We start from the raw sequence: 14480 nt of genomic DNA on the forward strand, positions 1-14480 counted from the left end.
CTGATTAAAATGATTCAAAGTATAGGGATAGAGGAAACATTCCTCAACTTCATAAAAGCTATCTATGAAAACCCACAGAGAATTTCATTCTCAGTGGGGAAAAGCTGACAGCCTTCCATTTGAGATCAGGCATAGGACAAGGATGCCCACTCTCACCACTGTTGTTCAACATAGTACTAGAAGTCCTAGCAACAGCAATCAGACAACAAAAAGAAATCAAATATATTCAAATTGGCAATGAGGAAGTCAAACTCTCTCTTTTCACAAATGACCTGATACTTTATATGGAAAACCCAAATGGCTTCACCCCCAAACTACTAGAACTCATACAGCAATTCAGTGATGTGGCAGGATACAAAATTCATTGTACAGAAATCAGTTGTTTTCTTATACACTAACAGTGAAAATATAGAAAGGGAAATTAGAGAATCAATTCATTTACTATAGCACCAAGAAGCATAAGACACCTGGGAATAAACCTAAGCAAAGAGGTAAAGTCTCTGTACTCGAGGAACTACAGAATACTCATGAAAGAAATTGAGGAAGATACATAAAGATGTAGAGGCTTTTTTAATATAATTTTTTAATAAACATATAATGTATTATTAGCCCCAGGGGTACAGGTCTGTGAATTGCCAGGTTTACACACTTCACAGCACTCACCATAGCACATACCCTCCTGTAGAGGCTTTTTTATCTATACCCATCACTGTATCAGGTTGCCATCTTCTTCAGTTTGAAGTCTGGGATATAAGAGGCAAACAGAAAACCCAGGAACTCACCACTATTGTTTCTTAAGTCTCAAGGTCTCTAGGGCTGGTGTGCCTTCTTCTTTCCACTTTTCAATGTCTTATGTTTAGTTGATATGTAATGTTAGGCATTTTAGTTGTGCTTAATAGGATAAATTAGGGAAAATATGTCTACTCCCACCTTCCCAGAATAAGAAGTCCTAAATTTTCCTTAATGTTAAGTAACACTACCTCCTTTGAGGAATGAGTGCTGAAGATGTCAAATTAGATGTCTAAAAAGAACCAGGAGAATTTTGTCTGTTATGTCCCCACATTCCTTTTTGAATTAAATATGAAGCATTTCTGTGACTGTGTTCTATTTGACAGTGAAGGTAGAAGGTTCTTTGGGTCTTGCTGTCATGTGTTTGAAAGATTAGAGGTGTCAAAGTGTCTGAAGGTTTCATTTGTAAATAACATTTATTTTAATGTCTGGGCAATTCTTGAGCCTGTTGATAGTCTTTGCTCACTCCCTGCATTTCTCCAAGGCCATCGTCAACCAGAATAGGAGACCTGAGGGAACTCAAGCCCAAGCAGTGACATGGCCTTCTTCCATTCCACCTCTCCTGACACAGACTTGCACTGGAAAAGTAAAATTAACATTGACATTTACATTGTCAATTAAATTGACATTTACTCCTGAGCATGTGAGGGTGGGTGCCACTTCTGTTTGTTTGTTTTATTGAAGTATAGCTGACATACAATATCCCATTAGTTCCAGGTGTGCAAGAATAGTGCTTTGGTAGTTCTGTGCATTATAAATGCTTACCACGATAAGTTACCATCTGTCATCATACAAAATTTTACAATGTTATTGACTCTGTCCCCTATGTGGTACTTCTCATCCCCATGACGTATTCATCTTATAACTGCAAGTCTGTACCTCTGAATCCCCTTCACCCATTTTGCCCATCCCCCCCCAACTCCAATCCCAGCCCCTCTGGCAGCTACCAGTTTGTTTTCTATATTTATGAGACTGTTTCTGTTTTTGTTTGTTTCTGTTGTTTTTTAGATTCCACATATAAGTGAGCTCATATGATATTTGCCTATCTTTGTTTGAGTTATTTCACTTAATATAATACTAAGTCTATTCATGTTATAAATGACAAGATCTCATTCTTTTTATGGCTGAATAATATTCCAATGTATATATGTACCACATTTTCTCTATCCATTTGTTCATCTGTGGTCTGACTTTGTTTTATCTATCCATAGCAGGTGAATCATTGCCCTTTATATTCCTGATTTAGCAAGAACATGAAGGAAACCCAACATTGTAAATAAACTGTAACTGTAAGCTGTTACATTTCTTTCTCTTTTCCAGGCAAATGCTTATTGCCCCAAGTGGAAGTTGCCCTGTTATTCTGAATACTTACTTTTGTCAGAAAGTTGTTGCCAAAGAAGATTCAAAAATAATACATGAAGTGCACTGTTGGGACACAGCCCTTCCAAGAAGAAGTATCACTTTGGCTGAGAGGTTTAGATTTAGGAATCTAACAAATATATCACCTGAAAGCCAGGTAAAATTTCATTTGTTTTCGATGTTTTATGCTTTGTAATAATACTGGATTTGAAAGCAGAGATGTTTACCTTTGGTTCCTCTTCAAATACTCAGTAAATATATATGCTAGAACATCTTGTTATTACTGTTATGCCTGAAAAAAGTATGTAGTGGTTTAGTATTTAGTAACCTTCTTTTCACAGTATTTCATCTATCTAATTGTGTTTTTTAATCTTTATCCTTGTCTATCAAAATATATGGTTTTTCTCTTTCTTATTCTCATTTTGTAATTGTCTAAGAATTTTGCTTAAGCTTTTTATTTATTAAATTAAAAAGTTATATTTTTCTTTTTTATATTATCTATATCCTTGGGATAAATAGAGCTGCACAAACTTGAAATTATATGCTGTAGATTGTTTTTTGAAATTTTGTTGGCCCTGGGTCATGATCATTTGTCAAGATAAATTTAGGGAACCCCCTAAATTTCACTTATAGAAGGCATGAAGGGCACTCCAGGGACCGTTCCAGGTTTTAAGTGTCTGTGACTCCAGGTGTACCATCTCAGGTTCACCCAGTTAGCTGAATCAGCACAGAATGATTGGTTTGAATGCTAAGAATGCTGACAGATAGTATGAGGGGATATAAGAAAAAGAAAAGTAGGAGTTCCTGGGTGGCTCAGTCAGTTAAGCATCTGCTTCAGCACAGGTACATCCAGCTCCTTGCTCAGCATGGAGCCTGCTTCTCCCTCTGGCTGCCACTCCCCCTGCTTGTGCTCTCTCTCTCTTTCTCTCACAAGTAAATAAAAATCTTAAAGGAAAAAGAGAAAAGTAGCAAACTTTCATCTTGTTTGTAAATATGTCAACAAGCCTACTCTCCCTTAAATAATCAAAAGAAGTATCTGAAGGGGATAATAGGGAAAAGGGGGCTCTCTAATTAATTTAATTTATGACTCTAAGTGCATCCCTGCTTTAACGTTTAGTTGTAAATAGCTATTAATATTAAATTCTTGAGATAACATTTTTATCTGACAACAGTGACAACGAAGCCATTGTGTAACATCATGGTTATGAATATAGGCTTTGGAACCAGATATCCTGGTTCAAATTCTGCCTCAGTCATTTATTGTTGAGTAACACTGGGCAAGATTCATAATTTTTCTGTGTTTCAATATTTTTATCTTTAAAATGGTAATAATGATATAATCTACCCACTTGGGTAGTTATGAAATTAAATATGTTCGCTATGCAAGTATAGTACATAAAACTGCCTGGAATGTGCTCTAGAAGTGTTATTGTGAATTTAATATTATTGTAAAGGGTTATTAGGAGGCTACATGAGCTGTGAAGTGTCTAGCCTAGTAGACTGCACACACCAAGAACTTAATAGTGACTTAATTTTGAAACCCTTGTCATTCTTTTGTTTTTTAGTTTGTCCTGTTGAGATTTTACATGTTTTCAAAGACCCAAGAAGATCTGTGCTTCTATTGATTGGAAACACTCTTTGCTGTTCCCATGTTATCTTGTTCACCCTGCCCTCCTCAATAGTATTAGTTACCTGGCAGACACAGAGGCCCACACAATGTTTTATCTTCATCATTCCTTTGGTATTCTGCAGTTACATCAGAAGATTGCCTCAGAAAGTCATGATTTAGAATGTACCATGCTGTTATGAGTTAAACTGAAATTGCTCCCTCTGCATGTCTTGGCCAGGTTATATATAGTGGTCTCACTACCATAAGGACAGACTGTACCCATGGACATGAAGAAGCAAAACAGTGCTTCCCAGCCAAAGCTCACCTGAGGGATTCTCTTCTGGATGCAGTGGAAAGCCAGGGAGCTGCCCCATGGCCAGGAGTTGGGGTCCGAGTGGTGGTACAGAGAGTTTACTGTCTTCCCTACAGATATCAGCAGGGAGGTGGCTCAGCTGCTCCACCTGACTCAGACCCACCCAGAGTTAGGTGAGTAATTGAGATACAGAAAGTAGAGACTCTTACTGGAGAAAGAGACTCTTGGCTGCATTCACCATATACTTGAGTTTTCTTTTTGTTGTTGTTTTTTTCTTGCATCAAAATTTGAGCCATGTGGTTTGACAAAAGAGTCTGTTTATTTAATATAAAAAGTTCTACTAAAAATTTAATTTTTTGTGTTTACTTTTACCTTTAATGGTTCATGTTATTGAAAGTAATATAGACAAGAAATACTGGTATTCTTCCATAAAAGCCAGGACATGTGGTTAACCATACCTAAAAAGACCACTGCAATATCTGTCAAGGTTTATATGCCTTAAAAATCGAAATAAGGGACGCCTGGGTGGCTCATTTGGTTAAGCAGCTGCCTTCGGCTCAGGTCATGATCCCGGCGTCCTGGGATCGAGTCCCACATCAGGCTCCTTGCTTGGCGGGGAGCCTGCTTCTCCCTCTGCCTCTGCCTGCCACTCTGTCTCCCTGTACTTGCTCTCGCTTCTCTCTCTATGACAAATGAATAAATAAAATCTTTAAAAAACAAAAATCTAAATAAATAAATGGCAGTTAGTGAATCTGTGGCTTTCAAAGAGTGCTTTTCTAACCTGTGTCAGCATTACCTAATAGAACTTTCTGCAATGATATAAATGTTATGTATTTGTACTATTCAGTGAGGTAGTCACTGACCACCTATGGTTACTGGGCACTCAGAAATGGCTAATAGGACTGAGGAACTAAATTTCAAGTTTTATTTAATTTTAATTAACTTTTAAATTAAAATTTAACTATTTTAAGTGGCCCCGTGTGACTAGTAGCTACCTTGGTGGACAGCACAGCTACATAAGCCAAACCAAATTCAAAGTACTTTGCTCATACTAAATATGAGAATGATACCTTCTTTTACTTGTATTTAGGCCCTTCCTGTATTTTTTCAAATAGCGGTAGTCATGTCATTGACTGAAGAGTTTATTTATGTAATAGCCTTGGCATAGCCTTTTGAAGTTATATTTATTTCTTTTTTTTTAATATTTTATTTATTTATTTGACAGAGAACACAAGTAGGCAGAGAGGCAGGCAGAGAGAGAGAGAGAGAAGCAGGCTCTGCACTGAGCAGAGAGCCCGATGTGGGGCTCGATCCCAGGGTCCTGGGATCATGACCTGGGCGGAAGGCAGAGGCTTTAACCCGCTCAGCCACCCAGGCGCCCCTGAAGTTATATTTATTTCTAAGTTAAACTGCCCTCAAAGCAATGAGATGGACTTATAACAGAAATTAAAAGTATAGATGCCAGGGCGCCTGGGTGGCTCAGTGGGTTAAGCCGCTGCCTTCGGCTCAGGTCATGATCTCAGGGTCCTGGGATCGAGTCCCGCATCCGGCTCTCTGCTCGGCGGGGAGCCTGCTTCCTCCTCTCTCTCTCTGCCTCTCTGCCTACTTGTGATCTCTCTCTGTCAAATTAATAAAAAATAAAAATCTTAAAAAAAAAAAAGTATAGATGCCAATTCATCAACTTTTTTTATATCTACTCTTTTTTTATATCTGCTCTTAAAATAAAACACATATTTAAGAAACAGTAATTACAACAATATCTTATTCTTATAGAGCATTCTGATACCATTCAGAATAAGCGACAAGAAACATTTCTGTGTTAATTATGAATTTTCTTTGGGTAGGTGGCGTTTTATTTGAAAGTCTTGAATTCCAAAAAATCTCCTTTAGGTGTAGAATTAGAGAATATTTCTTTTGGATTTATAGGAAAATTTTTAATTTTATTTTGTTTGGAATATGTGTATGTCTGAGATGATTCTATCAGTTGTACAGTTTTTAGCTTGTAGGCGTAGACTAGTCTCATAGTCTTTAACTTAAATCTGTGGTAAACCTAAATAGAATTATCTGAGCCAGTTATAGATCAGACATAGGTTTTGTTTTGTTTTACATTTTTCATGGAATGTATCCAGCATTAGGCTTTGGAGAAGGAACTACTGAGTAACCTAAGCAATGATGATCTAAAGCTTCTCCAGACCAGCACACAGACCAGACACTCAGAGGAGACGGGATAGCAAGGACTGAGTCACAATGATGAGAAGGCAAAGTGAAATTGACAGTGAGGTTGCTTCCTTATGAGTAATCACAAGGAATGGACACCTTGAATCCTGTCCCTCTAGTTCCTTTGGTGGTACTTGTTTTACTTGTTAAGCAAAAAGAAGAACTGGAAGCTAAGTTCTGGTGAATTGCTGCCAATGGCTAGCATTATGAATGTTTTGGATTTTTACCTTAGAACATATGCTAGGACATATCAAATGAGACTGTGCTAAATTGTGGATTGAAAAAGGATGGGCATAAACCTCAAAAATAAAAAAATAGCATTGTTATTCCGATGAAGTTAAATATGCATTATGTGTGCTGTGTTCCTGTAGCACACATGAAATTATACAATGTTGAGGCTAGATGATACTAGTCACATTTAACAGATGAGGAAATTGAGCCTTCTTACTTGCTGACAGTTATATAGGTGGACAAAAAGAATAACATCATGAGATATAGAATCCCAAACATGTCAGGGTTGTAGAGAGTATGGAGCTGAAAGAAAGAGGATAAAATTGAGTTAGGACCAACCTGTGACTGCTTAAGTCTGACTGGGGAGCAGTGGCCCGGGGAGGTACTGTCAGGTCATCCTGGGCAGCAGGAGTAGTGAAAGTACCCAGCCATGGGGAGAATTGATTGGATTGTGTAAGAAAATGAATCTTTGGACAGATAATCATAGCATTTGAGCTTGGGTGTGAGAACAAGGCTTCTAAGATATTTTTTAGGTACAAAAAGGTATTATTGTAAAACTGATTATTAATATTTTCTAGATTCATAATGCTATAATAATCAAATTCCAGTTTACAAACAAAATTAATGTAGAAGTGAAATTATCCTTAACCCTGTACTAATTCTTTGCTAATGTATATTATAAAAAACATTAAATATCTGCTTTGGAGGATCATTTAGAAACATGTTTTCAAATATAGACTTTTATTTATACACATGCAGCATGTACCTAAGAGAAAACATGGCTAAAAGACTTAACTTTATAGTTTGGAAGATTCTTTTCTACTTAGAGTTTCTACCTATAACTTTGGTGAACTCCTGTGCAGCACATGGGAGTCATTCTCATCCAGAGGCATGACTGCAACAGACAGGGGTAATGGCATAATGATCCCTTACACTGAGGGCAGCTCCAGGTCTGCTCTCTTGCCATAACCTGCTATGCCCCAGAGATCTTTCTATCAGTGAACTCAAAGACAATGTTGATCACTACGTGTTTTCCATAATGTTCCAGAAATTACCATATCCCAAGAAATTAAGGCCTGGAGAAAAAGAAATAAAGTGTCATATGGTAGATATTTTGCAGTTATATTATAATAATTCTCTCTTTTCTGCCCAAATGAGGCCAGATGACACCTTATGGAGCCCTGTGGTGTGTCTTATATCTACATTTACTTAGTACCTCAACCATAGGTGTCTATATCAATTTGTTCCCAGTGCTATAGTAGTCTCTCTTTTCTAAGATCAGTAAGAGCTCATCTTCTGATGCCAGACAGCCAGATTGTTGCCAACTTTGAAATAAAAGGAAATTCATTTGGAGCCAGCCAGTCCTGAACAAGGTCACATAAGTTCAGTCAAAAGGCTCATTTCCTCTAAGCTGTGAAACATCATCTAAATATACTTTAGATTTCAGGGGTGTCTGAGTAGCTCAGTTTGTTGAGCGGCCAACTCTTGGTTACGGCTCAGGATGTGATCTCATGGACTGTGGAATAGAGCCCTCCATCCAACTTCATGCTCATTGGCAGGGGTCTGCTTAAAGATTCTCTCCCTCTGCCCCTCCCCCCACTTTCATGTGCTCACAGTCTCTCTATAATAAATAAATCTTTTAAATACACACATACAAGGGCGACTGGGTAGCTCATTGGGTTAAGTCTCAGCCTTCGGCTCAGGTCATGATCTCAAGGTTCTGGGATTGAGCCCCACACTGGGCTCTCTGCTCAGCGAGGAACCTGTCCCCACCCCAAACCTGCCTTTCTGTCTACTTGTAATCTTTCTCTCTCTCTGTCAAATAAATAAAATCTTTAAAATATATATATATATATATATATATATATACTTTAGATTTTGTGTTGTATGTATACACACATATGTATACACACATATGTATACACTTTAGAGTTCAGAAATACAACATGTAAGAGTCTCCTGTCCCTTATTCTTCTGGATAACTTCTTTTAACTCAAGCTACTAAACACTTCTACAAAGTTTCTATAGGTGTTATAGGTCAGAATAACCAATACAAACCTAAGTTTTATAAATCACTAAAAAAAAGTAACAAAAAACCAACTCTGAAGGTACTCCAAAAGCACTAATTTAGGCAGACTGTCCAGAGCCCAAACCCACCTTTATCTAGATTCACTATGTATTGAATGAATGTTAAATAAATGCATGACTAATAAAACAATGAGGTTTTTTTGTTTGTTTGTTTGTTTAGGGGTTTTTTGTTTTGGTTTGGTTTTTTGGCAGAAAGGGAGCACTGCTCTTGGAGAAAATTTGTAATAGAGGAAACTGAGGCCAAAAAAAAAGTAAATGAATTTCCTAGTGACTCCCTACCTCATGGTAGAGCAGACTCTGGACCAAGTTACCTTACTCTCCATCCATGCTGGTTGTCATTAAACATTGACTTTCTTTCTCCCTTTCTGAAACATCTGCTCCCTTTCTCCTTCAGATATTTAACTTAAGGACAAATAATTTAATTTTATCTTTTAGAGATGTACATACTTTCTTTTGTTTTATTTATTTATTTTCAGCATAACAGTATCATTATTTTTTCACCACACCCAGTGCTCCATGCAATCCGTGCCCTCTATAATACCCACCACCTGGTACCCCAACCTCCCACCCCCCACCCCTTCAAAACCTTCAGATTATTTTTCAGAGTCCACAGTCTCTCATGGTTCACCTCCCCTTCCAATTTCCCTCAACTCCTTTCTCCTCTCCATCTCCCCTTGTCCTCCATGCTATTTGTTATGCTCCACAAATAAGTGAAACCATATGATAATTGACTCTCTCTGCTTGACTTATTTCACTCAGCATAATCTCTTCCAGTCCTGTCCATGTTGCTACAAAAGTTCGGTATTCGTCCTTTCTGATGGAGGCATAATACTCCATACTTTCTTTTTTATTTTAATTTTAATTTTTTACTTTTTAATTAATTTTTTATTAACATATAATGTATTATTTGTTTCAAGGATACAGGTCTGTGAATCATCAGTCTTACACAATTCACAGCACTCACCATAGCCCATACCCTCCCCAATGTCCATAACCCAGCCACTATGTCCCTCCTCTCCCACCCACCAGCAGCCTTCAGTTTGTTTCCTGAGATTAAGAATCTCCTGTGGTTCCTCTCCACCAGCCACCCCCACCCCATCCCATCTTGTTTCATTTTTCCCTTCCCCCTCCAAACCCACGCCCTGCCTCTCAAAATCCTCATGTCAGTGAGATTCTATAATTGTCTTTCTCTGATTGGCTTATCTCACTTAGCATGATACCCTCTAGTTCCATCCACATCCCTGCAAATGGCAAGATTCCGTGTTTTTTGTTGGCTGCATGGTATTCCATTGGGAAATACACACACACACACACACACACATCTTCTTTATCCATTCATCTGTTGATGGATATCTAGGCTCTTTCCATAGTTTGGCTATTGTGGACATTGCTGCTAGGAACATTCAAGTGCACATGCCCCTTTGGATCACTACATTTGTATCTTTAGGGTAAATACCCAATAGTGTGATTGCTGGATCGTAGGGTAGCTCTATTTTCAGCTTTTTGAGGAAACTCCATGCTGTTTTCTACAGTGGCTGCCCCAGCTTGCATTCCTACCAACAGTATAGGAGGGTTCCCCTTTCCGCATCCTCGCCAACACCTTTTGTTTCCTGTTATGAACTATAACCCATTCTTTTAGGTTTTCCTTGCTTGTGCTCGCTCAGTAAATTTTAATCCTCTTTTAATCATTAGCTCTGTATTCATAAGTCTTAAATAAACACTTCAGTCTCAGCTTCCCAGCTCTTAACTTTTGCTTACTTCCTTTCTAAGACAATTCTTGGTGGTCTGTATGATATCCCAGGGTTGTTTTGCCATGTTTTCTTTGCAGTCCTGTATTTACAGAGTTTTGCAATTATAACCATAGTCTAAATTAGAAAACTTTTCTGACCTCAAAAAGAAACCCCAGACCCATTGACTGTTTACCCCTCGTTCCCTTAGCCTGTGGCAACCACTAATTTTCTGTAGCTATGGATTTACCTGTTTTAGACACATGTAAGTAAACTATACAATGTATGGTCTTTTTTTTATTAACATATAATGTATTATTTGTTTCAGGGGTACAGGTCTGTGATTCATCAGTCTTGACACAATCCACAGCACTCACCATAGCACATGCCCTCCCCAATGTCCATTACCCAGCCACCCCATCCTTCCCACCCTCCTCCCTTCGTGGAACCCTAAGTTTGTTTCCTGAGATTAAGAGCCTCCTATGGTTTGTCTCCCTTCTGGTTTTGTCTTGTTTCATTTTTCCCTCCCTTCCCCTATGATTGATCCTCTGTCTTCTTCCTCAATTTCCTCATATCAGTGAGATCATATGATAATTGTCTTTCTCTGTTTTTTTTGTTGTTGTTGTTTTTGTTTAGAATTTTGTTTAGAATAATAGCCTCTAGTTCCATACAATGTATGGTCTTATGACTGTCCTCTTTCACTTAGCACAATATTTTCAAGGCTTACCCATTTATCCATGTTGTGACATGTATCAGTATTTCATTCCATTGTATGGGTATGCCATATTCAGTTTATTTATCATGTGATGAACATCTAGGTTGTTTCTGCTTTTAGCTAATATGAATAGTACTTCTATGAACATCTGTGTACAAGTTCTTTCTGTGAATGTATGTTTTCATTTCTTTTGAATATATGTTTAGGAGTAGAGTTGCTGGGTCATATGGTAACTGTTTAATTCTATGAAGAGTTAAACTGTTTTCCAAAGAAACTACCATTTTACATTCCCACCAGAAGTGTATGGGGGCACCAGTCTCTCCACATCCTTACCAAGACTTGTGATTATCTTTTTTATTATAGCCATCCAACTGGATGTGAAGCGGTATATCCTTGTTGCTTTGACTTGTGGTTCTCTAAGGATTAATGATGTTGAGCATGTTTTCATGTGCTTTTTGACCATTTTTATACTTCTTTGGAGAATGCATCTTCAGATCCTTTGCTTGTTTTCATAAATGGGTTATCTGTCCCTTTTTTGTTGAATTGTAAGAGTTCTTTATTCTGGTTACAAGTCTTTTATCATATATATGATTTGTAAATGTATTCTCCCATTCTGTGGAGTATTTGTTCCACTTTTTTGACAGTGTCCTCTGAAACACAAAAGTTAATAACCTTAGTGATGTCCAATTTATCTTTTATTTTATTCTCTCATGCTTTGGTGTTTTAGTGTCACATCTAGAAATAGTTGCCTAATCCAAGATTATGAAAGTTTACTCCTACATTTTTTCCTAAGAGTTTTACAGTTTATAGTCTTCTATTTAAGTCCATGATGGATCTGAGTTAATTTTTGTGTGTGGTGTGAGGCAAGGGTTTATCCTTTTATATCTGCGTATCCAGTTGTCCAACACCATTTACTAAAAAAAAAGACTGTTCTTTCTCTTTGAAACTTTCTTGGTACCCTTGTCAAAAATCAATTGACCACAGATATACATGTTTATTTCTGGACTCTCAGTTTCTTCCATTGACCTTTATATCTATCTTTATGCAAGTACGATAATGATCTTAATTACTAAAACTTTATAGTACATTTGGAAATCAGAGTGTAAGTCCTCTAACTTTTTTTTAAGATTGTGTTGGAAATTCTTAGTCTCTTGAGTTGACATTTTAGTTTCAGAATCAGTTTGTCAATTTTGGAATAAAATAATTGTATTTTTGATAGAGATTATGTTGAATCTGTAGATCACTTTGAAAAGAATGGCCATGTTAGCAATATTTAGTCTTTAGACCCAACATGGGATGTCTTTTCATTTTATTAGTTCTTTAATTTCTTTCAACAGTGTTTTATGGCTTTCAGTACAAGTCTTAACACTTCTTTAGTTAAATTTATACCGAAGTTTTCTTTTACGCTGTTGCAAATGAAATTATTTTCTTAATATTATTTTAGCTTATTTATTGCTAATGTATAGGTATGCAAGTGACTTTTATATATGGACCTATCTGCTGAAGTCTTGTAGAACTTGTTTATTGAGTCTAATAGTTTTTCAGTGGATTCATTAGGATTTTCCATATGTGAAATTATGTAATCTTTAAATAAAGATAGTTTTACTTCTTCAGTGCAATCCAGATAGGTTTTATTTCTTTTTCTTACTTAATTGTCCTGGCAATTCTTTAAGTATCTTAAGGCGGGGAAAAAGAAATTGTTGTGTGATGCTTTAGTGCAGCCATGGTAGCTCATCATCTTCTATTCACTCTTGAAGTCCTATGCATCCTTCACTACCCAATCTTATACCACTTGCCTCATGAAATCTCTCCTAATTTCCCCTATGCAGTTGGCCTCTTCTTCAGATGGTAGAATGAAAAATGACTTAGCTATATTTTTTTTGGTCATAGGTAGGTAGGTAGGTTGTTATTTTCATAACAACCCCATAAAGTTAGTACCATTACTTTCAAGCCTGAAGATTAAATGACATAACATTTACAAAATGCCTGATACCAAGTAAACGTTCTTAACACTATTTGTTTTATAATATTATAGTTTTTGTATTATAGTTAGAGATATGTTAGTCTTTACTGTAATATTGTAAAGTCCTTGCTGGTAAGGATTACGTGAAGTAGTAGTGGTAGTATTCATTAATGCTTTTTCTGCATATACGCTTCCTACTATATAAGTTGCTGAATATATTTCTTTTATACCTCTTTTTTTCATATTTGTGACTGTTGGCACTATATTATGTCTCTGTGTATCATTTCTCCCATTATAGATGGCAGGAAATGGACCCATTTTTCTACCCTTTATCTTTTTTTTAAGCTTTTATTATTTTATTGATCTAGGGTCAGGTTTCAGTTAGCAGACTGAAATTTTAAATGTTTCAGAGTAGAATTAGAATTGTAGATTATTTAAAAACAGTATGTTTATGTTCTTAAATATTCCCAGGCGTCTGGGTGTCTCAGTCCATTAAACATCCAACTCTTGATTTCAGCTCAGGTCATGATCTCAAGGTCATGAGATCATGAGCCCCCCCATCGAGCTTCATGCTGGGCATAGAATTTGCTTAAGATTCTCTCTCCCTCTCCTTCCCTTCTCCCCCTAAAAAAATATTTTATGATACCAACCCATGTCATTTGATCCATCCTTTACATTTATGACTGACATAACTTGAATATGTATCCTTAATGAGCTCATTAATAATATGAAATTGAAATGGAAGTTCCCATGTTCTTTTTTTTATATATTAAAATTGTTGATACATTTGAAGGAAGAGATCAAAAGGAACGACAACAGCCATGTGCTGTGAGTATAGACAATCGTGAAAGTAATATTTTCATAAAGAATGAACAGATTCATAACCAGACGTAGTGTGTGCATCCATAGTTCTAAGTTTGCATCTTAACCTGGTCTTGGTGATCTTCCAACTCCTGTTATCCATCAAAATTGAGAGTGATTTCAGAGTGGCCCAATATAAAAGGCAGAATTACCTGCCTGATCCTGACCTCCTTTCCCTGGAAACTTTTGTTGCTAAGAGAGGATGGAGACCTCTACTGGTCTGTACCCCAACCCCTCTGTGCCTGCAGCTGCAATCTGGAGCATTACTATGGCTGTGCTAGAACTTTTCTATGAGCTAGACTGCCTTTCTGGAATGTATTTTTTTTTTAAGGTTTTATTTATTTATTTGACACAGAGAGAGAGAGAAATCACAAGTAGGCAGAACAGCAGGCCAGGGAGAGAGGGGGAAGCAAGCTCCCTGCTGAGCAAGAGCCTGACTCAGGGCTCAATCCCAGGACCCTGAGATCATGACCTGAGCTGAAGGCAGAGGCTTTAACCCACTGAACCACCCAGGTATCCCTGGAATGTATTTTTCTGATATGACAGAATGGAGAAGAGCTATGAAAGACAGAACACACACACAGGCAGAATCTATAATGACAGCTAAA

The 14480-nt window shown here is 37.2% G+C and overlaps 1 protein-coding gene across 7 annotated transcripts in view; it reads left to right on the forward strand.

Annotated features, from left to right (window-relative positions):
- The window catches only part of SPIDR (scaffold protein involved in DNA repair), a 590033-nt gene that overhangs the window by 414807 nt on the left and 160746 nt on the right, over positions 1–14480 (forward strand). For all 7 annotated transcript variants that reach the window (XM_059394553.1, XM_059394557.1, XM_059394556.1 and 4 more), the window contains 2 exons: positions 2110–2305; positions 3996–4243. In XM_059394553.1, coding sequence (XP_059250536.1) covers positions 2110–2305; positions 3996–4243 — 444 coding nt within the window. The remainder of the gene's footprint in view (positions 1–2109; positions 2306–3995; positions 4244–14480) is intronic.

Source organism: Mustela nigripes, chromosome 3 (genome assembly GCF_022355385.1).
Source record: "Mustela nigripes isolate SB6536 chromosome 3, MUSNIG.SB6536, whole genome shotgun sequence".
Taxonomy (NCBI): Eukaryota; Metazoa; Chordata; class Mammalia; order Carnivora; family Mustelidae; genus Mustela; species Mustela nigripes.